This window comes from Doryrhamphus excisus, chromosome 1, assembly GCF_030265055.1.
Source record: "Doryrhamphus excisus isolate RoL2022-K1 chromosome 1, RoL_Dexc_1.0, whole genome shotgun sequence".
In the NCBI taxonomy this organism is placed as follows: Eukaryota; Metazoa; Chordata; class Actinopteri; order Syngnathiformes; family Syngnathidae; genus Doryrhamphus; species Doryrhamphus excisus.
The window spans coordinates 29,742,484-29,765,012 of record NC_080466.1 but is presented as its reverse complement, the minus strand read 5'-3'; the positions used below and the strand labels follow the sequence as shown (position 1 = coordinate 29,765,012).

Here is a 22,529-nt window from a genome sequence, read left to right as displayed (position 1 = left end):
TTTTTTTTTTTTTTTTTTACCAGAAAAGTGCATTAGAAGCAAGTTGAAAAAAACAAAGAAAAAAAAACGACATACTAACCCTTTACGTTTTTTTCTCAAAAATCACCGCCTTCAAACTCTGGCATTTTATGCCATTTTTGGTTGCTTCTGGGGCCCCTGTTGATAATATTACGTGCTGTTATGGTAATAACAGTAATTCAGATACAGTAATCTACACTACATAAGCATTCTTATATTCACCTTTTTAACTCCAATCATAGGCTGATAGAATACTGGCAACACGGGTTGTTTACTGTAACTCTTGCTTTTCACAGGGTATTTCATTTATATATTGGTGTACACTGCCTCCTGCCTGAAGTCAGTGGGATAGGCTCCAGCACACCCCCTGGCCCTAATGAGGATACAGTAAGTGGCATAGAAAGTGGATATCACTGTACTGTATTTCTTTGAAAAATCCGCCCTCTATTGGTTATTTTGAGTAACATCACCACTGCCTATTAGCAAAAAAAGGCATATTTTCATGTATTTTTTTTAACCTAAATATTGTCAAGCATTAAAAAATGTCTAAATTAAGAAAAACACAAATGCAAGACATGAACAATAGTCACTATAGGTGTTGCAATGATGTTACTGACACACAAGCACCAGTCGTGATCACTAGACCTGGCTTTTATTGCAGTTTTGAATTATCTCCCAAAAAGTCATGATTATCTAACATGGCCTTAACCCACACTAAGATATAATCTCAACTTTCAACCCCCAGACGTCACTTCCTGTCTATTATATCGGGTAATACAAGTGTAAAGGTTATTTCACATAGTACAGCTTACTAAATATATATATTTAGAAAGTTGTAAACATGTTTTTTTTTATCCTACAACTACACAATTATTGAATTGATAAATTTAAAAAAAAGCCATACTTGGCTGCAATTCACTTATCACGGTCGAGACGGGAATCAGTTAACCACAATAAATAAAGAATTACTGAATAACAAAATATTTGCAGATATGTGGTGTGTAATCATTTTTGGAAGGTACTGTATAAACAAACAATAGACAATTTATGAAAGTATTTAGTTAGGGCATTTATTTTACAGAAAGTACAGCGGTATTTCAGGAAAATTAAAATACTGTAAAAAGATGAACAGGATTTATGAGTCAAGCTCCTGGTGTTACCTGAATGAAAATTAAAAAAACAATAATTTTAACACACATGAAAAAAAAGGCTACTTTGGAGGGTCTGTGTTGATCCCGTATTTCTCTTTTAGCAGCTTCAACTGTTCTTCTTTCTTCTTTGTGTCCATTTTCTGGAACGCCTGGAGAGCGGAAAAAAAGGAGAAGATATGAGATTTAATGCTTCAAATATTGGAACTAAATTAATAATTCTCACTCAAACTCGTCACATACCCTGTTTGCATTGTAGTAAAGCACCACCAGGTAGCGGTTGCACACGTTGAAGCCTGACAGATGATCACAAGCATTTTTGGCATCAAATATGTCTTCATAAACCACATAGGCTGTTCCTCTCGTTTCAGGTGTGTTCCCTCTGAAAAGACAAATAAAAAAGCACTGTAAGTACAACCAAAAGTAAAAGGGATTATTACTTTTAACATAATTTAAATGACTCCTAATAAGTATATACAGAGTTGAAACAATATTGTCGGAGTCAAACCAGTATACTGTATGTAGTATGGCATCAAAACTCACGTTCTGATTTGACGAATCGGTCCGTATTTCCCGAAGATGTCGTACATTTCCTCCGCTGTGATCTTATAAGGAAGGTTCCTGATGTAAAGGATTCTGTTGACCTCCGGCGGCAATCGTATCTGCACAGAAGACAATTTGGAATCAACGACAAGGAATACAACTGCATCACTCTTGAGGACGGTTGAATTTAATACTTTTAAACAATGGGGCTGCAAACAAAATCACATAGTGTCTAATTATACTAATGATAATAACATTGTGTGTGTGTTTTTCCTATTGTGTTTATTATTGTGTTATAGATTAGCACTGAAACGTGCTTTGCCTGCATATTTACCTAATATAAGCCACCACAATTTTAATCAATCCAATCATATAAAGATAAATCACTGTAGTTTGAGTTCCATGCACAATTATGCTCCTTTGTTAAACATAAGGATAAAGAGCGATCAGTTATATTTACGATAACAAAAATATTAGCTGCATGGCTAGCGGTGACACAATGCTAACTAATCATAATACTAATAACTAATAATAATTCCGGTATTTCTAATTGCTGAGCTGCCAAAATAGCATCGTCATCGTGCCTTATAAATACAATGAACAATATTATATTCGGTAAAATCAATTTTTATTGCTTGGTCTGGTTAGCTAGTTGGCTAACTGTGTGTGCTAACGCTACACGATGGACTAAGCTAATAAGCTACATGTATCACGCAATGGACTTACACACAAGACATATTTGTATGAAATACTTACATTGGCGCGTTTCGCTGCTTGCATAGCCATGGTTAATCAGTATTTTGGTTTTCCCGTGAGAATATTAAGACACAAACACGCAGTTTAACAACACAACGCAGTTGTATCCGGCGACAAGATGGCACCGTCGCTTGTTGGTGATGCATTTCCGGTATCAGAGTTGGTGCTGCTGCCCCCTAATGAATAAATATATATTTACACTATTTGTACGTTCCATCTAATTTGCAATGTCAATGCATTATTTGAATACAATTATAAACAGTAACAGGAAATGACGTTTACATTTAAAATATATATATTTAAACTATTTTCCAAATTATTAATATAAAGAGTTATTTTATACTTTTATTTCATAAATAATTATTAAAAACAGTAATTGTAATAATTGAAAACAGTTCAACAAAATACATTGAAAGTGAATTGTAATGCGGTATATATGGACACGGTGAAAATTTTAGTGAATATTATGTCAGTCACAAAAGTCAAATTTGTGAGAGGACGTAAATATTAAAATATACACATTCTTTTATCACACATTATATGATTATATGTATTCTTCTTTCTAAGGAAGGAGAAGCTAAAGCTAATATCCGGGTCATGAAAAAAATGGGCGTGTCTTCGAGGTTGCCGCGCCACCTCACGCGCGTGCACGTTAGCCATCGACAAGTGTAAACTTAACTCGGTTTGCTGTTGAATGGTGTTGCTTTTTTCTCCCCGTATTTCATAAACTAGTTTTGAAAACCGATTACTAGGCAACGGAATAGTACACTGTAGCACAGAAAATTGTGCTGAAATAACTTTAGCGTCGTCATTAAGACACTCGTTCGGCTGCCAACACGTTCGCGCCGCATCTCCATTGGGCTAAAGTGTTCAGTGAAAACAACTCAATTCGGTAAGATGGTGTTTAATTTAATGTTTTATGTTAATTATCTGGTGTATAATTGAATGAGATTGGGCAACCAATTGTGGGTGTGGGTGTAAATAGAAATATCGGTTGTGACGATATCAACTGTAGTATCAGTTTCGTATTGATACTAGCACGACGGGATCCTTATGTTTCTTATAATAAGTTAATTATTGTGGCTATTGTAATTTGCATATTGCTATCAATAGTACCAATAGTATAATAGTATTCACTTGTATTTAGTTATTTAGTCAAGCAGTGGTATTTTATTTATTTTATTGTTTTTATTTATTTCATAAGTTCTGATATTGACTTTTTCTTTGTACAAAAATGCCTGTTTCTCTCAAATGTTCTTCTCAAATTAGTCTAAATTTTCTCCTTTGTCGAGATAATCCACTCACCTTAAAGGTGTGACACATCAAGGTGCTGATTAGACAACCTGATTATTGTACAGGCATGTTTTAGCCTGGTCACAATAAAAGGCCACTCCAAAATGTGCAGTTTTATATCACAACACGAAGCCAGAAAAAGAATTGAGGTAGCATGCAAGTTACGCCGCAGTAAAATGGCACATTTTGGCCTTTTATTGTGGCCAGCTTATGGCACACCTGTGCAATAATTGTGCTGTGTAACTGGCATCTTGCTGGCATTTTGTATTATTGCGTTGAATGTTTAGAGGAGGTGTCCGTCACTGTTTTCAAAGATCGAACTTCATGTGTGAATATCTTGTTTTGCTGAAAAATGAAAGATTCCCTGGTTGACAATGAAGTTAAAACATTTTCAAATATATATTATTTAATAAATCCTGCTGTTTGTGGTTGAATTTGGTTTGTTTGGCTTGAACCGACACATTTAGTATTTCTTTTTCATGAATTCTTTGTAGTTATGCTATAGAAAACGTGTTTAGGATCTTCCATACTGTTTTTAACATTAGAGGCCTGTAGACATGAAATAACACCCCTATAGTCAACTTTACACCAATATAGTAGACATAATATGCTAAATTAAGCCACTTAAGATATAAAACATGTAAATGTGTTCCATGGAGGAAATGCAGTGATGTCAGGAGTTTAGCTTGTTTTGGGTAATAGCTGACACAGTAGTTTGTTGTTGTTATTGTTATTGTGTCTGTTGTGAGATAAGTCAAATAAGCAATAACAGCCTGTTCCGGTGATCAAGTCTGGTGCTCGTGTCTCCAAACAATTAGTGACACCTAGTGACCGATGTAGAATACTGCAGTCACTATTTGAATGTGTCTTTTTAATGGCTCATATTTGTATTTTAGTTAATTTATCAATTTTCATGTTTGAAATGCTTAATTCGGGCAAAATATATATGCACAATTTGCACAATAATAAGCCATATTCAACCATGAAACAGCATGTGAGGCAGCAAAATATGACAACAATGGGTACGTCTGTGTTTGAACACGTTGTAGTGTGTATTTAAATCCATTTATATCTTCCAGATTGCAACCACTGCACACATGCTGCTGTTGAAAAGCGACAAAGTATTGACAAAGTAAATTGCCACAATGTCATCCCAGCGACGACTTCCTGCACGAGGCTCAAATATAACAGTTCGAATTACCAGCATCCACTCATCTCCCCATAGTCCGTTAGTAGAGTTTTGGGGGAACTTCAATCAAGGTAAGACGTTGGATTATGAATCCCTGTCTCCTGTAAACCCATTTCAGGAGTTGGAGGGAAATCCAGGTGACTTGTGCTTGGTTCAGATCGACCATACGTGGTACAGATCTCGCATAGTCTCAAGAAATGGATGCAACTGCAAAGTGCTCCTCATCGACGAGGGGATCACATGCAACACCACCACAAAAAAACTAGCACGGGGTAATAGGGAGATCTTCCATGTTCCACCTGAAGTGGAGCTCTGCGTGCTGGCAAATGTTTTGCCATTTTCACCCGAAAACCGATGGTCTCCAGTTGCATTTGAATTCTTGAATTCTCTTAGAGGTCAGACAGTGAAAGCACATGTGCAAGATGTACTGGTACAACAAAGAAAGCTTCTTCTGGACATCCCGTGTATATCTAGACAAATGTATGAAATGGGATTAGCAAAGAAACTGGATTCAGGCTTGTCCATGGACTATGTTCTCAAGGCATCCGAGGCCCACATTGAGGCCGAAATCCCCACAGACGATATTGAGCAACTGGACAAGAAGGTGCTGTACATGTATCCCGAGCTGTTAACTGGAGCCGTGGAGACCGTCGTCGTCACGGAGGTGACAAATCCACAGCGTGTTTTTTGTCAGTTGAAGGTTTTTTCCCAAGAGTTGAAAAAACTCTCCGAGCAAATCACACAGCGCTGTAGCGGCAGAATGGTCGGTTGCAGTGTCGGGCCTGAAATGATCGGGTTTCCATGCGCCGCCAGAGGAAGCGACGGGAGGTGGTACCGCTCGGTCCTACAACAAGTACTTCAGGAAAACAACCTGGTGGAAGTACTGAACGTCGACTACGGTACGAAACAGTTTGTCCAAATGGACAATGTAAGACCGCTGGCTCCCGAGTTCTTCAGAATGCCCGTTGTGACTTATGTCTGCTCACTCCATGGGATTATCGACAAAGGGATTGGATGGACTAGCACCCAGGTTGACTACCTGAAAACCTTACTCTTGCACAAGACGCTCATTGCCAAATTTGAGTATCAAAGTATCTCGGAGGGTGTTTACTATGTTACACTTTATGGCGATGAAAATACGAACATCAACAATTTGTTTCGTTCCGCAAAGAGTGAAAAAACACTCAACGACTATGCCATCGGAAACACAACACACAGCAGTCAGCATCCTTCCCAGGTTGGAAACAATTCCGGAAAGGTGTTACCTTCTGGACAGACCTTCAGGGAGGATAAGCATGACGAGAAAACAAAGTATCCAGTTGAGAAGCTTTGTCACAGCTCCTCACATATGGCATACGTGGTGCATGTCTCCAGCCCTTCTGAGTTTTGGATCCAAACCGAAAACTCCGCAAAAGATCTGGATGAATTAATGGATAACATGCACCATTTCTACAAACGTTCCGATAATAAAGACGTGATGGAAACTCCTGTAGTCGGCACCTACTGTGCAGCCAAAGCAGATGATGGTGTTTTCTACAGAGCTGTCGTGTCGGATGTTAGCGAAGCAAAGATCAAAGTGTTCTTTGTGGATTACGGAGACACCAAAGAGGTTGATGGGAGTAATATAAAGAGTCTCCCGGACAGGTTCAAAAGACTGCCTCAACTTGCAGTGAAATGCTCGTTAGCCGGTGTTGTCCCAAAGGATAAACAATGGAGTTATGGTGCCATTGAGTTTTTCATCAAAATCACCACTGAAAAACCTCTTAAGGTACACATAGTGGCAAAACACGGAGATGGCTATCTTGTAACATTGACTGATCCTGAGGCAGCAGAAGAACGCGATATCAGTCACCTGATGTGTTATTCCGATCTCGCTGAAAGCGATGAGAAACCAACCAAAGTCTCTAAGCAACAATCAGAAGCTGGATTCCTCGGTGTTTACAAGAAGAATATGGCGTCTTTCCAGACCCAAGACATCATTGACACTTCCTGCAAAGAAAAACAAAGCGGTATGTTCAAGGAAAACATGTTTCCCATTGGTAGTGTCCTGGATGTCAATGTGTCCTACATCGACACCCCAAATGATTTCTGGTGTCAACTCACTCAAAACTCCGTCCACTTGAAATTGCTAATGCATGACATCCAGGAACATTATACCGGCAGTGAGTTCGAGCCTTTTACAGAACCGGCTTGCGTCGCTCGCCACCCGGACAACGGACTGTGGTACAGAGCTCTTATAATTCACAAACATAAAACACCTCAAGTGGATGTGCTTTTCGTTGACTACGGCCAGGCAAAAACGGTTTGTCTCCATGACCTGAGGAGGATCTCCCCTGAGTTCCTGAAGCTACACGGTCAAGCATTTCGGTGCAGTCTTTTCAACCCTCTCGATGAGTCCATGTCTGTTGTAAATGATTGGAACGAAGAGGCAATAGAAACATTTCACACCTTTGTGGAAACCGCTGCTTCCAACTTACTGACATTGAAGTGTACTCTGTACGCGGTCATGTACAATGAACAAATGATAGTCTTCAACATTGTGGACCTGGAAACTCCCTTTGAGAGCATCTGCACTCGTATAGCCAATCTCGGTAGAAGTACACCTGCCAAGAAAGACCCCGGATCATGTTTCCGCTTGGACACATACCGCTACTCGACACACAACATCAAAACTGGAACGGAAGAACATGTCGTGGTTACATGCGTGGACAGCGTCGGTCAGTTCTACTGCCAACTTGACCGAAATGCTGATGTGATAAAGGACCTTAAGGTGAAGGTGAACAACCTCTGCCATCAGCTTGTGGATGTGAAACCCCCAACCGTCTTTGGGACTTTGTGCTTTGCAAAATACAACGACGGATCGTGGTACCGGGCACAGATCAAAGCCACAAAACCGGCAGTCTTGGTTCATTTTGTTGATTACGGTGACACGACTGAAGTGGCAAAATCAGACCTGCTTCCAGTGCCCAAAGAAGCCTATGACATAATGTCCGTACCTGTGCAAGCTATCATTTGTTGTCTCTCTGATGTCCCAGCAGATGTTCCCAGTGAGGCAAATTGCTGGTTTGCAAAAACCGCAACAGAATGTAAATTCAGAGCGCTTGTAGTAGCCAAAGAACCTAATGGTACTCTTCTGGTTGAACTCTATCACAGAAACATCCAAATCAATTCAAAGGTTAAAAAACTCTTTCGAGTAGACATGCACACTGAAAGAAAAGTTCTCTACGAGGCTCCGAATGAAAATAAGGAACCAAAAGCAGCATTCGCTAGAGAAGCAATACCAAGTCCTTCAAAAACCATCCCCAAACATATGCCTGAACCAAAACCAGTACATCAAGTGAGAGATGAAAACGGTCAGAAGACGAAAGCCGCTTCACAAGAACTGTACCTCCCACCACACCAAAGACAGCACGGTGCCAAGCAAATGACTAATAAAACAAACAACGAAAACATCATCGTCACAAACAACTCGAAACTGGATTGTACATCACCCAGCAAAGAATCTGACAATGCCCAGAATCCGAAACGCCCTAAACTTGAAGACATTCCCAAAAACTTGATTCCGTTAAGAATGGAGGCAGATGTTTATGTCTCGCATTACAACAGCCCGTCAAGTTTTTACGTGCAGCTTGTCGAAGAAGAGCATGAGATATTCTCCCTGGTGGACAAACTCAACGACCCGCTATCAACCGCCAAAATCAGAATCCCAGAAGTCTTTCCAGGAGATGTTGTTAAAGCAGAATTTGAAGAGGATTCCTTGTGGTATCGGGCAGTTGTACAAGAAGTGCTCTGCGACTCTACGGCTCTTGTAGAGTTTGTCGATTTTGGCAACACAGCTAAATTAACCCTATCTAAAATGGCCGATATGGATTGGGAATATGTGCGGTTACCGAGATACAGCACACATTGCATGCTCAGTGATTCCGCATCATCTCTCGAACTGCTCGATGCAAAAGCCGTGAAAAGAGATATCGGCTCAAATGCAGAGAAGAAGCTGAAGTGTCGGTTCATGCGGCAGTCAGGAGATATGTGGGAAGTCGGTCTCGTGGATAACGGCGTGCAGATTCGGTGCGAGGCGCCAAAAACGTACCCTGAAATCACCCCGGATTTTGAACAAGAGTTGGAAAAAGCTGCTCAGAGCTCAGAAACATCAACGAATTCCTCTTCTCTTTGTTACCACCACATGGACTTCAAAGAGGGACAGCAGTTAGAGGTTTATATCTCGGCTGTGTGTGATGCTCAGACCTTCTGGTGTCAGTCTGTGGACTCGGTTGTGCTTGATAAACTATGCGAAAGACTCTCCGAAATTGGAACCGCCGCCGGTCATAAACATTCCAACATGAGCGCTCTCTCACCCGGCACTCCATGCGTTGCATTTTTTGCAGAGGACCAACTTTGGTGTCGTGCAGAGGTTTTGAATAAAACCGAATCTGAGCTGTCTGTTCTCTTTGTGGACTACGGAAACACATCTCAAGTGACCGAATCAGACGTGAGGGAAATAACCGTAGACCTATTGGAAACTCCTACACAGGCTTTTTTGTGTCAACTCGAAGGTTTTGATGTGTGCCGTGACTCTTGGCGTGATGGTGCGGCGGATGAATTGGTTTCGGTCACAGCGGACAAATCACTGCAGATGACCGTCACCAAAATATCGAGCGAAGATGGAAAGAACACGTACTTTGTGCGCTTGGAATGTGAAGATCTAGTCATAAATGAGACGATGAAAAGCTGGTTGGTGAACACCACTACGGAGGACAGCCAGTCCAAATTGGTTGAAACCCTACACTCCACTAATTTCACAGTAGAAGCGTTGGAAGGTGAAGATCTTGAACGTGAAGATAAAGGAATTGATGTAGCTGGAGCTCATGTTGGTGTTGTCACAAGCACCCCAAAGAGCTTTGTAGAAGATATTTACGTTACAGTTCTTTCTCCCGAGTCACCTCCAGAAGAGATACATTCGCCAGAAAGACTGAGCCCAAATGAAGGTGTCATCAACCTGGTCCAGACCGTGTTGATGCCTCGCATAGCAAGCAGTGTTTTGCATAGTGATAGTGGACTAGAAGAAAACACGCCACCCTTGCAAAACGAGGAGGTATCTACACCAGTAACTCAAACATCCTGGCTAGAAGAGAACCTTCAGGAGTCCACAGACGATTCTGGGATCCAAGCGGCTTCATCTGAGGTGGATACCAACTGTATGGGAACCAGCTCTGAAGTCCTGACTTCTGCTGGTAAGTATGGGGATAAAATACAGTGAAACCTTGGTTAGAGGTTCCAGAAGGCTTGCTAACCGGGAAATGTATGCAAACCAAGGCAAAATATTTGTATACATTAATTCACTAATTTTCTACCGCTTATACCGCTTATATACCGCTTTAGACAAACAACCATTCACACTCACATTCATACCTATGGACAATTTGTAGTTGCTAATTAACCTAGCATGTTTTTGGAATGTGGGAGGAAACCGGAGTAACCGGAGAAAACCCACGCATGCACGGGGAGAACATGCAAACTCCACACAGAGATGGCCGAGGATGGCATCGAACTTGCGTCTCCTAGCTGTGAGGCCTGCATACTAACCACGGGGCCTATAGTAAATATTCATTAATTCATTAATTTTCTACCGCTTATCCTCACGAGGGTCGCAGGGGTGCTGGAGCCTATCCCAACTGTCTTCTGGCACTGAACTGGTGGCCAGCCAATCACAGGGCACATATAGACAAACAACCATTCACACTCACATTCATACCTATGGGCAATTTGGAGTCGCTAATTAACCTAGCATGTTTTTGGAATGTGGGAGGAAACCGGAGAACACGGCGAAAACCCATGGGATGGTCGAGGGTGGGATTGAACTCGGGTTTCCTAGCTGTGAGGTCTGCACGCTAACCACTTGAACACCGTGCAGCCCTATTTGTATACTTTTTTGACAATAAAAGAAAAATACGCTAACCAAGGTTCAACTGTATTGTGTGTTTTTATAATGGAAAAAGATATAAAAATGGAAATAATTTTCTCTTGTATTTCCAGCACCAAGTACACCAAGCGATGACTCCAGTCTTGGTCATTCAAGTCCAGTTACAAGCAGGACAGCCGTGAAAATGGTAAATTCTGTTTTCGTCTATAGGAGTATGAATATGGCTTGTTGATCAAGAATAAGCATATTTAAGCAAATGCTACATATTTTTTTTTTAGCCTAAATTGAGCTTTTTCAAGCATAAAAATGGCTAAAGGAACTAAAATACAAAAAAACGAATTCAATAACGTTGTGATAATGTAGTATTCTATACTGGTTACTAAGTATCAGTATTGTTACTGATATGTTTGGTGAGACACACAAGCACCAGACTTAATCCCCATCACAACAGTCTGTTTTTCATTGAGAATTGACCTATCTCACAACAAGCGCAATAATCTTTAACATGAACCACATATTTATAGCACCATACATTAGCAAGGGTCTTATTTATGTCTTTAAAATGTTATTTCTATTTTAGTATGTCTGCTATATACGGTAACATGAGTGTAGAGGTGACTATAGGGGTGTTACTTAATGTCTAGAGGGCTCTAATGAACATATTCCATATATGAATAGTCAAGTTTGGAACCAATTAACAGCGATAAACAAGGGATTTACTGTATATATTTATATAATTATAAATTTATATAATTATATATTTATATAATTATAAATATATAATTATTTATAATATATTTATATACAGTAATTATAATTTATATAATTACAAATATATAATTATTTGTACAAATTACTGTTTATCTATCTCTCTCTGTCTCTCTCTCTCTCCATTCAATGTTGTCATATTTCTCTGACCTTTTGAAGGTTCCTCGTCATGACGTCAATACATCCAATGCGCTTCGTGCAACAGTTGCGGCCCCTTGTGGAGACTCAGAGCTGGTATGTTTGTATGCAGCAATGCTAACATAGCTTAGACGTCTTGATGACAACGTTGCTGAAGAAGATGCAGTGAAACGGTTTCAACTCGCTGTCCGGCAGGGTCCAAGCGAATCTCCACTGCCATCCGTCAGTCAAAGTACACAGGAATTACACGGTGAGCAGTGTTTTCTTAAGCGCCATATTGTAACTCCCGCATGGCAACGATCGTCATCTGACATCATCATCGATACAGCAGAGCGGCAAAGTGAAAGTGAAGATGTCATCCCCCAGCAAGAGGATACAGACGTGGTCATCCTTCTAGAAGAAATGGTACACATAGACGTTCTGTATTGGTACTACAAAAAGCTGATATACCGGTACATGTAAACATTGACTGTGTTGGAATTTATTATTATTATTATTATTATTGTTATTATTATCCCTGTGCTATTTTAACTAAAGCACATCCACGGTCCATTTTAAGGCATTAACGTATCCTCCTTTGTTCCCTTATAGAATGACATGACAACTAATGACAACATATTTGGACTTTCTGAAGAGGATGCACATTCAGGTTTTCTTTCCTTATTTCCTTTATTCATTCGTTTTCTAATGCTTTTCCTCGCGGGGGTGCTGGAGCCTATCACAGCTGTCTTCGGGCGAGAGGCGGGGTACACCCTGGACGACACAAAGCTGCTTTAAAGACTGTTGGAAAAATCCGAACATGGATGAAGACACATACATGGTTTATTTTGTTTTGTCAGAATTAATTAACAATTAATTTTTGCACCAAAAGCTGTATATTGTATGCTTTATTAACATGTATTTCTAAATTAAGAAAAAAACCCAACATATTTCTGGAGACAGGTGGGTTTTCCTACGAATACAATCCACCATGCCATTTGGTACTGTCCCGATCCAGGCCTTTAGATGCCAACAATTTTTTTTTGCAGGTCTTCTATATTGGGTGTTGTAAAGATCATTATAGGGGTGTTAGTTCATGTCTAGAGGGCTCTAATAATGTTATCCATTCATTCATTTTCTACCGCTTATCCTCATGAAGGGTCGTGGGGGGGTGCTGGAGCCTATCCCAGCTTGCTGTCTTCGGGCGAGAGGCGGGACACACCCTGGACTGGTGGCCAGCCAATCACAGGGCACATATAGACAAACAACCATTCACACTCACATTTATACCTATGGACAATTTGGAGTCGCTAATTAACCTAGCATGTTTTTGGAATGTGGGAGGAAACCGGAGTACCCGGAGAAAACCCACGCATGCACGGGGAGAACATGCGAACGCCACACAGAGGATGGAATCGAATTTGCTTCTCCTAGCTGTGAGGCCTGCGTACTAACCACTCATCCTACAGTAAACATTCATTAATTCATTCATTTTCTACCGCTTATCCTCACGAGGGTCGTTGGGGGTGCTGTTTTCTGGCACTGAACTGGTGGCCAGCCAATCACAGGACACATATAGACAAACAACCATTCACACTCACATTCATACCTATGGACAATTTGGAGTTGCCAATTAACCTAGCATGTTTTTGGAATGTGGGAGGAAACTGGAGTACCCGGAGAAAACCCACGGGGAGAGATGGGTTCCGAGGGTGGAATTGAACCCTGGTCTCCTAGCTGTGAGGTCTGCGAGCTAACCACTCGACTGCCGTGCAGCCCTATTTGGATACATTTTTGACCAAAAAAAGAAAAATAATGCTAACCGAGGTTCTACTGTAGTATGTGTTTTTTATAATGGAAAAAGGTATAAAAATGGAAACAATTTTCTCTTGTATTGTATTGTATTCGCCATCCTTTTATCCTTCAGCTATATAACAACAATAATAACAATCATTTTATCTGCTCGGTTGTTCCAGGTGACAGTGACATTGACAGCAGACATACCTGCACAGTTACCTCTACAGACCCGGTACCTATGCAAGGCACACAATTCTAAAAAAATAAACTACAAAACTTGCAAAAAAAAGATGCATTTATGTGTCGTCAAATTTCAGGACGCCATGTCTGAGGAGGTGATGCATCTTTTTGAGTTGTCAGGTATCCACAAAGTTCTCCCAAGTGTTGTTGTCCATGTTGTCATCCAGTAGAGGGCAGCGTTTTCACATCTTTTCCGCTCATTTCTTTTGTGTTTGGCAGATCCAAGTGGTCAAAGTGATGATGGCGTAACGGCCGCAAGCGGTGATTGCCGCATCGGTGTGGCAGGGGAGGAAATGGTAATTTGCATCACGCTGCATTTCCACATGCATGGTGTACACACGCTGTGTTTTTCATTCTCTTTCAGTCTTTGAAGCATAAGGTAGCGTGATGATGATATGGTAATGGTAATGGTGTTTATTTCATTTGAACATGCATCAGATTAGAGAATCAGATTAGAGAATTGAATGCATCACATAATCAGTTCACAGTTCCACAATTCCAAAAAGGAGTAGGAAGAAGCAAAGCTTATTAAATCCTACCCCTCCATCAGGTACTTTTACAATCAGTAACTGTTTCATTTGTTCACTTCCTGCTTTCCATAATACAGTTTAAGGGTTTTTTTATGTGTAGTAAGTGTCAATATAGTGATATATATAGCACATCATGACTGGTTCAAGACTCTTCATCCTTGTATTTAGCAAACATCAACTGCAACATTTGTTCACTTCCTGCTTTCCTAATATAATTTAAGTTTTTTTGTTTGTTTTTTTTTATTTAATTTTTGTGTGTATAGTGTCAATATAGTGATATATATAGCACATCATGACTGGTTCAAGACTCTTCATCCTTGTATTTAGCAAACATCAACTGCTTGTATTGTTTCTTGAATTGGCTCATCGTTGTGCATTGTTTGATTTCCTTACTCAATCCATTCCATAGTTTGATTCCACATACTGAAATACTATGGCTAGCATAACGTAGTCCTAGCATAGAAGTGTTTCAAATGCACTTCTTCCCTGAGATCATATTTCTCCTCTCTTGTAGAGAAGTATTGGATGACATTTTTTAGCTAATTGGTTATTTTTTAGCCTCATGCATTATTTTAGCTGTTTGAAGATTAACTATATCAGCAAGTAATATCTTATATATTGATTTGGACTGTACAGACTGAACTCGAAACTGAAACAAGTGAAATGCAACCAAATTTAGAGCAGTCTCAAGTCTTTTGTTGGTTGTCTTCTTCCAAGGATTCCAAGGATGACGTCTTTGTGGGCTGTTTGTCTTCTGATGATGACACGTCAGGTAAGTGTTGACATCATTTTTTATTTTATTTTTTTTCTGCAATGGTTCCTCCTGGAGCTAATGGTATCTTTTTAGACATTCTCCCTCCAAATGTCATTCATTTGGCTCTGATCGTCCATGATGGCTGTGATGACACACAGCAGCCAGAAGACAGCACACGCTGAACAAAAATGCACCTTTTGTCTGCATTCAAGTTCAATTTAGCTAAGAGTACTTAGTTCATTCTAAAGTGAATGCATAGTTGATTATACTGATGAACAATGTTTGGTTGGGAGTAGAGACTTTGAAACTTTGTGTTAAGAACCTTATGGTAAATATAAAAGTGAACATTTTTTTGTTCGGTAACGCAGTTTTGCTTGCACTTTGGACTTGTTGTGGCACATTAAAGTTTGTTACAGAATTATGTTGAACTTGTTTTTCCATTCGTTTACGTCACTTGAACACCAACCAGGCTGTCATTAGGGTAGACACTTTATTAATTAGTGAGTACAAAAACTGGAAGGCACTTTTTTTATTCTAATATTCGGCATCATTGTTTTTGCTTGTGTCATAGAAATACAGTACGATTTAAAATAATTTTAGAAACTGCTGGTTAACATTAAAGATTTAAATAATACTTGGAAATTGTCAGTTTTTTTTTTAAAAAAGACGGTTACACTGGCAGTCTTTGTCAACAATCGTGGTCCGTTTTAAATAGGAGGTTGAGGTTCTGGTTACTTCATGCAGCATACAGTACTAATATACCAGAGTATATAGTAGTGCACGCTGCAAGTCACATGGCCGACTGAAGCAAAGTGACATTAGTTCCTGGAATGAGGTTTTCATCATCACCTTCAATCAGAGGATCCCACTGATTGAAGTCCTTTTCCAAACCTGCAAAACAAAAACAAAAAAATCATAATTCAATAAAAAAAAAATCACAACACATGCAAAGATCCCCACATTAACAGATTCACTGTTATTGTTTAATTAAAAAAAATAGTCCACAGTGTCTTAAAAAAGGCCTTTTTATAGATGCTGAGATGAAAAAGATGTGATTGATAAACTGTCATCTTACCAAGATGTCTTTGCAGAAAGGCGAGTGTTGCTTTGTTGGAGAGATTGATGGCCATTTCTGGGTCGATGTCGCTCTTCAGCTTCATCAGCTTCCCGATGAAGTCTCCCGTCAGGAAGGTGAAGTCTGGGAAAGCCTGATGCACGGTACCTCTGATAGAAAGAAGAGTCAGAAGATAGAGAACATAGAGAAGCTTTCCACAGCACTACTTGTCCCTTACCTGATAGTCATCATTTTCCTCTGGGTGTCGCACGAGTCCAACTTTTGAATGCACTTGATGTTCTCAGCCCACTGGAACTTCTCTGAGTTGATGAAGAAAATGGGCTGCTTTATTTGACAAAAGGTGTCGTCCCTTAACGGCAACATCCAGGCATCCAGCGCCACGGCACACCTGACAGAAAAAAGGTAGAAGTATAGTCATATCATTCAACATCCCACAGTGGAATTCAGTACTCCAATATTATCTTAAAAGCCACTTTGACTGTCAAAGCTAGTAATACTATGGTGTGTTCAAAGACCGCCGAGTGAGAAATCTCAATGCTCGACAGATCTCAGCGGGCACTTACTTGAATTTAGTGTCTTTAGCTAGAGCTTCTATAGCTGTTGCCCCTCCGAAGGAATGCCCCATCACGGCTACTTTGCCCAGATCCATGGAATTCTGGATGCATAGGGAAAGAAAAAGTAAACAACTATTCTTATGTACCAGTATACGTATACACTGTATAACACAAACATGTAGGTTTCAGACGACAAGCAGATGCTCCTGTATTTAGAAAAGGACTTTTTGAGTTAAAAATAGCCTTTCAGAAGAAGGGACATTCTTCATTTTGGGGGGGAAAACAATATGATGGTTTGAAAAAGCCATCTAGGATGTCAAAATAGAAATATCCTCTCTAAACCAATGAGGAGGTTGCTTTGAATAATGTCCAAACATATTTTTTAAAAATTTTCCCATAAGGAACACATTACATAAGGGCGCTGCAATGACTTCAGCCTCCCATTGGGCTTTGGCCTCCCTCTGGTGGACAGAAGCAGCAATTCAGCGCCATCCACCATTTCCTATCATTTTTACACTCCTGCAATGAAATGGTTTCTGCATTATGGGGAAACTTTAAAATATGTTACTCGTATTGGTATGTGTTTGTATATTTCTGAGGTAGAAACGTCTTATACATAGCGGCTTATACACCGGAATTTATGGTAAGTCAAACTAGAAAGATCCTCTATAAACCAATCAGGAGGTTGCTTTGAATAATGTCCAAACATATTTTAAAAAAAATTTCCCATAAGAAATTGTGTCTGAGCAACACATTACATAAGGGCGCTGCAATGACTTCAGCCTCCCATTAGGCTTTGGGCTCCCTCTAGTGGACAGAAGCAGCATTGCAGCACCATCCACCATTTCCTATAATTTTTACACTGCAATGAAATGGTTTCTGTATTATGGGGAAACTTTAAAATATGTTACTCATATTGGTATGTGTTTGTATATTTCTGAGTAAGCCGGAATTTATGGTAAGTTGCCTTACCTGTAATGTGGTCCAGTCAAAATGTGTTTGTAAGACATTTTGTACCGGCAGCCCTGAGTTTATGTCCGTTAGTCTATCGAGAGCACGGACGCATTCATCCGCCCTTTGGTTCACCTGTAAAGGACAGACATCAATCCTTGGCACAATTGTATAAAAATGACATATTGTTACAGTATATGAAATAGTACTATACTGTAACTTAAGGCTTCTTACTTGCTGGTTTCTTATGGGAAATTCTTGCTCCCCTTGCTGCAGAGTTCTGTAGTATATCCATTCTCTCACTAGATTGTCTGGCGAAGACGCTTTTGTGGGATTCTTTTCTCGATAGTGATACGTGGCTGAGGCGGACAGGTCCCTGCAGGAAATACGAGAAGACGCATATTGGATAAACGACATAAAGCTGCTTTAAAGACTGTTGGGAAATCTGAACATGGATGAAGACACCAATACATGGTTTATTTTGTTTTGCCAGAATTTAAAATTTTTTGCACCAAAGTTATATATTTTATGCTTTATTAACACGTATTTATATATTAAGAAAAAATATTATTATATTATTACTTATATTACCCAATATAGTAGACATAATAAGAGAAAATAAGATGTTTTTACGCTGCATGGCGACCGAGTGATTAGCGCGAGGGCCTCACAGCTAGGAGACCCGGTTTCAATTCCACCCTCAGCCATCTCTGTGTGGAGTTTGCGTGTAGAAAATGAATGAATGAATAACATTATTAGAGCCCTCTAGACATGAACTAACACCCCTATAGTGAACTTCATACTCATATTACCCAATATAGTAGACATAATGAGTATAAAGTTCACTATAGGGGTGTTAGTTCATGTCTAGAGGTCTCTAATAATGTTATTAGTGAACTTTATACTCGTATTACCCAATGTAGTAGACATAATGAGTATAAAGTTCACTATAGGGGTGTTAGTTCATGTCTAGAGGTCTCTAGTAATGTTATTCATTCATTCATTTTCTACATGTAAACTCCACACAGAGATGGCTGAGGGTGGAATTGAACTCGGGTCTCCTAGCTGTGAGGCCCTCGCGCTAATCACTCGGTCTCCATGCAGCGTAAAAACATCTTATTTTATACTCATATTACCCAATATAGTAGACATAATGAGTATAAAGTTCACTATAGGGGTGTTACTTCATGTCTAGAGGGCTCTAAAATTCATTCATTCATTCATTCTACCGCTTATCCTCACGAGGGTCGCGGGGGTGCTGGAGCCTATCCCAGCTATCTTCAGGCGAGAGGCGGGGTACACCCTGGACTGGTGGCCAGCCAATCACAGGGCACATATAGACAAACAACCATTCACACTCACATTCATACCTATGGACAATTTGGAGTCCCTAATTAACCTAGCATGTTTTTGGAATGTGGGAGAACATGCAAACTCCACACAAAGATGGCCGAAGGTGGAATTGAACTCGGGTCTCCTAGCTGTGAGGTCTGCGCGCTAACCATCGCTGTGCATCTAATAATGTTAAAAAACATATTTATAACAGGTTTTCTATGCTCAATCAAAATATTCCATTTATAAATCGGGAATCCTACTTTGCAGAAAATTCACTTATCCCAGTAGTCAGGTCTGGAACCAATTAACTACGATAAACAAAGGATTACTGCACTGTATGTACATTGGCCTGTTTGAACCAGAGCTGTCACGTTTCCCGAGTCACATGTTCACCACGCAGCGAGGTTGCGTGTATGTGTGACGCACCAAATAAAAAATAGACTTCCTGTCTGTTACACAACATTAATACGCAAAAGCTGTATCAACACACAATGTATTTTGATGGACACTGTATTCATTATTGAGGAAGGAGTATTCTCTTTAAAACTCAACCAACTAAAACATAAACAGACGTGTTCTTCTTCTCTGTTCTTCAGCTCGTTGCTGCCAAAGTCAACACGAGTCAGGACAACACTTGCAGTTGCAGTACCTGTGTTCCACGGAAGCCACGATGAAACCCTGAGAGGCGAGTTCTGTACAAATAGTGGAATACAACGTCCTAGCAAGAAAAACAACATACTTAAAAGCATTCCTGGTAAATGTATATTTAAGTAAAATTAAATAGAAAATACCTGAATGCTCCTAAACCGTGGGAAAATATAACTACAGGACATTTCTCACTGGAGCGAAATGGAGCATCCAAGTCGGCTGGTATCTTAAAGGACCCTGCAATAAATATTACATTCATAAATATTTTTTTAATAAAAACAGGGACTGTAATGTGTAAAAAAGAAACTTACCAAAAAGAAAGTTGAATATCCTTTCACTAAAAGTCCTGTTGATTTTCATAAAGTCTGCCAAACCGTTAAAGTATTCTCTGCTGGGGATCCAGTCTGGCATCTCAGCCTTGTCCATCCTCTCACAAGGATAGTAAAGGCGGAAAAAGCTGCCCTGTTAGGGAGACACAAGCACATTATTTATTATACATAATCTCTGCATACTGTTAACTCAAAGACAGTTGTTTTTTTTATATTAAATAAGTATATTATGTCACAGATATTATTATCAGCACTCAGTTAGTGCCTCCTTCAGTTCCGTTCCCACAGTAAATGCTACAGGACTTAATAATAATAATACATTTTATTGGTATAACGCGTTTCAGAGTACTCAAAGACGCTTTACAGTAGAGAAAAAAAAGAAATAAAAATAGAGTTGAGTAAAAACAGAGTAAACGATGCATTAAAATACAATATCCATGCATTCATTGAGAGCTAAAACAAGGCTTAAAAGCGGGGTGGGGCGCAGCAGTCAGGTATAAAAAGTTCGACATTAAAAACGGATTTAAACAGGCGGGTTTTGAGTTGTTTTTTAAAGGAGGGAAAGATGGGGCAAAGAGTTCCAGAGGGTGGGGGCAGCGATGGAGAAGGCTCTGTCTCCCCAGGTTGGGAGCTTGGAGTTACAGTGGAGTGCCAGCTCTATAATACCCCCAGCAATCTCCCTTATGGCTCATTACAGTCCATCTAAATAGTAAAACTACTAAGTACAGTGTCATAGTACCACCATATCAACAACACGACTTTATATTCGGTAGATTCTCATGTATATTTCTCTTTCCTTTACCTGCACTGTGTGATCCATCATAAAGTCAGTGCAACCCACTGCATTGGGACCCTTAGGTGAAGGGATGTGAAGGTTGTTACAGAATGCGTTTCCCATAGCGGACAAGCCAAGTTTATACCTCCGCTGATCTGTGCAAGACAAAGGAAGACGAGGTTAGCACAACTCAGCATTGGTTGTGGTTGTTAGGGTCAGGAGATACTACAAATAGTATACAAACAATTGAATGCATCACATAATCAGTTCCCAGTTCCACATGTCCGAAAGGAGTAGGAAGAAGCAAAGCTTATTAAATCCTACCCCTCCATCTGGTACTTTTACAATCAGTAACTGTTTCATTTGTTCACTTCCCGCTTTCCATAATACAGTTTAAGGTTTTTTGTTGTTTTTTTTATATAAAAATATATACACACAGTCATGGAAATAATGGTGTTGATCCGATACCTGAAAATTGTCAACATCTTTGAAAAAAATTCCTCATCTTGTGTTTTGTATACAACTATATTCAACAAAATAATAATTTTTTTCACCTTTTAAATACTTTTTGAGCAAAATAAAGCCAACTGGGTGAAAAAAAATAAACAAAAACTACTCTTAGCTCTCTTCAAATATTAACTTTTTTTTGCCCCCAAAGCCTTCCTATGCGCAAAAAGTTACTCCGATGTGGCGCTTTCTTGTTCGTGACAACAAAAAAAACAACAAAATTATACGACAGGAAGAGGTTCTAAACATATTTTATGTGCTTTTCCTGTTTTATTACTCACTTTTTCTCTCCATTACAATGTAATGTAAATTCCACCACCACAAATAGATTGATTCCAAATAGATAGTAGATTCCAAAAAGTTACTTCTAGGTGACTCTGTCTTGTTCGTGACAACAAAAAACAACAAAATTATGCGACAGGAAGAGGTTCTAAACATATTTTATGTGCTTTTCCTGTTTTATTACTCACTTTTTCTCTCCATTACAATGTAATATTAATTCAATCATGTCCTCATCGAGCTCTGCCACCACCACAAATAGATTGTGACCCTGCCTTGACAATAATACAATCATAAATTAAATTTTAAATAAATAAATTTGGATCGATACGCCCACGACGAATTTCAGGGGTGTCCAAACGTTTCCCCATTTATGTATATAGTTGGAGTCGATACTAAACGTTATAGTGTTACAGTGTGTACACTATGTTCTGTAAATAGTAGCTTAACTGCGAGCTAGTTTCTGTAAGCCTGGTATATGTATATAATATATAAAAAGAAAGCCTACCTGAGAAGTGTCGCTGTTCGAAATCTACAAGGCAAAGTTTGAGCAGTGTGTCGCAACATCAGCAATGATTTGACTTTGACTAAAAGTGGGAGTGTTAGTGCAGATTAGGTATGCGATAAAGTAAGTGTTTAGCTTACGGCTAGCATGACTCATTATAGGTTGACAAGACACTAAACGCAGAGTACCTAAGAATTTTTAGTTCTATTTGTACATGGCACGTAGCTGACATTATTACATTTCCGACAAAAAAACGAATGCCATGTCATTCGTAAAGTTTGAGACCCTGTGTTACACAACTAATAATTAGCCTATGTCTATGAATGTACGCGGTCACTTACTGTTATGACAACGGTCAAGGTATCGCAGTGACGTCACGACTAAACAGCGGAAGAACATGTTAGCTGTGTTTTCAACGCCACTTCCGTACTTAAGCTTCCTTAAAGGAAGTACTGTCCCAAATCGATTACTGTCGTTACACCCTCACCGGAAATGACG

General features: G+C 39.6%; 3 protein-coding genes across 6 annotated transcripts; 1 reads left to right on the top strand and 2 right to left on the bottom strand.

Moving 5' to 3' along the window:
• Positions 1-1,072: 1,072 nt before the first annotated feature.
• Positions 1,073-2,628, bottom strand: sf3b6 (splicing factor 3b, subunit 6). The gene is made up of 4 exons (XM_058079426.1): positions 2,466-2,628; positions 1,710-1,828; positions 1,410-1,548; positions 1,073-1,318 (listed from the first exon to the last, which is right to left on the bottom strand). Exons 1-4 carry the CDS (start codon positions 2,493-2,495, stop codon positions 1,229-1,231), a joined length of 378 nt encoding a protein of 125 aa, XP_057935409.1. The 5' UTR covers positions 2,496-2,628; the 3' UTR covers positions 1,073-1,228.
• Positions 2,629-3,085: 457 nt separating this feature from the next.
• Positions 3,086-15,628, top strand: tdrd6 (tudor domain containing 6). 2 transcript variants are annotated; one of them, XM_058071059.1, is made up of 12 exons: positions 3,086-3,357; positions 4,838-10,178; positions 10,981-11,054; positions 11,795-11,869; positions 11,969-12,023; positions 12,102-12,178; positions 12,365-12,422; positions 13,729-13,781; positions 13,867-13,909; positions 14,009-14,085; positions 15,037-15,091; positions 15,167-15,628. In XM_058071059.1, exons 2-12 carry the CDS (start codon positions 4,904-4,906, stop codon positions 15,253-15,255), a joined length of 5,931 nt encoding a protein of 1,976 aa, XP_057927042.1. In that variant the 5' UTR covers positions 3,086-3,357; positions 4,838-4,903; the 3' UTR covers positions 15,256-15,628. The 2 variants fall into 2 exon arrangements, with proteins under 2 accessions (XP_057927042.1, XP_057927052.1); XM_058071069.1 differs by having other exon boundaries at positions 12,105-12,178; positions 15,167-15,627.
• pla2g7 (phospholipase A2, group VII (platelet-activating factor acetylhydrolase, plasma)) lies at positions 15,538-22,482 on the bottom strand. Of its 3 annotated transcripts, none has more exons than XM_058071095.1 (11): positions 22,373-22,482; positions 20,768-20,895; positions 19,948-20,098; positions 19,780-19,873; positions 19,638-19,706; positions 17,888-18,029; positions 17,675-17,788; positions 16,712-16,803; positions 16,366-16,536; positions 16,149-16,297; positions 15,539-15,964 (listed from the first exon to the last, which is right to left on the bottom strand). In XM_058071095.1, the coding sequence occupies exons 1-11, from the start codon at positions 22,428-22,430 to the stop codon at positions 15,864-15,866; spliced, it is 1,269 nt and encodes a 422-aa protein (XP_057927078.1). In that variant the 5' UTR covers positions 22,431-22,482; the 3' UTR covers positions 15,539-15,863. The 3 variants fall into 3 exon arrangements, with proteins under 3 accessions (XP_057927087.1, XP_057927078.1, XP_057927097.1); XM_058071114.1 differs by lacking the exon at positions 22,373-22,482 and adding an exon at positions 22,035-22,364 and having other exon boundaries at positions 15,540-15,964; XM_058071104.1 differs by lacking the exon at positions 19,638-19,706 and having other exon boundaries at positions 15,538-15,964.
• Between the last annotated feature and the right edge of the window lie 47 nt (positions 22,483-22,529).

What these genes read in the sequence shown, in the direction of transcription:
- sf3b6 (XM_058079426.1), bottom strand. Translation starts at nt 2,495, where the DNA reads ATGGCTATGCAAGCAGCGAAACGCGCCAAT. An exon ending in CCGATTCGTCAAATCAGAAC is followed by an intron (nt 1,549 to 1,709) that starts GTGAGTTTTGAT and finishes TTGTCTTTTCAG; the next exon opens with AGGGAACACACCTGAAACGA. An exon ending in TTTACTACAATGCAAACAGG is followed by an intron (nt 1,319 to 1,409) that starts GTATGTGACGAG and finishes TCCGCTCTCCAG; the next exon opens with GCGTTCCAGAAAATGGACAC.
- tdrd6 (XM_058071059.1), top strand. Translation starts at nt 4,904, where the DNA reads ATGTCATCCCAGCGACGACTTCCTGCACGAGGCTCAAATATAACAGTT. An exon ending in CTTGTGGAGACTCAGAGCTG is followed by an intron (nt 11,870 to 11,968) that starts GTATGTTTGTAT and finishes GCTGTCCGGCAG; the next exon opens with GGTCCAAGCGAATCTCCACT. An exon ending in CAGTTACCTCTACAGACCCG is followed by an intron (nt 13,782 to 13,866) that starts GTACCTATGCAA and finishes GTCAAATTTCAG; the next exon opens with GACGCCATGTCTGAGGAGGT.
- pla2g7 (XM_058071095.1), bottom strand. Translation starts at nt 22,430, where the DNA reads ATGTTCTTCCGCTGTTTAGTCGTGACGTCACTGCGATACCTTGACCGT. An exon ending in TGATGGATCACACAGTGCAG is followed by an intron (nt 20,099 to 20,767) that starts GTAAAGGAAAGA and finishes TCTCCCTAACAG; the next exon opens with GGCAGCTTTTTCCGCCTTTA. An exon ending in TTCCCATAAGAAACCAGCAA is followed by an intron (nt 17,789 to 17,887) that starts GTAAGAAGCCTT and finishes TGTCCTTTACAG; the next exon opens with GTGAACCAAAGGGCGGATGA.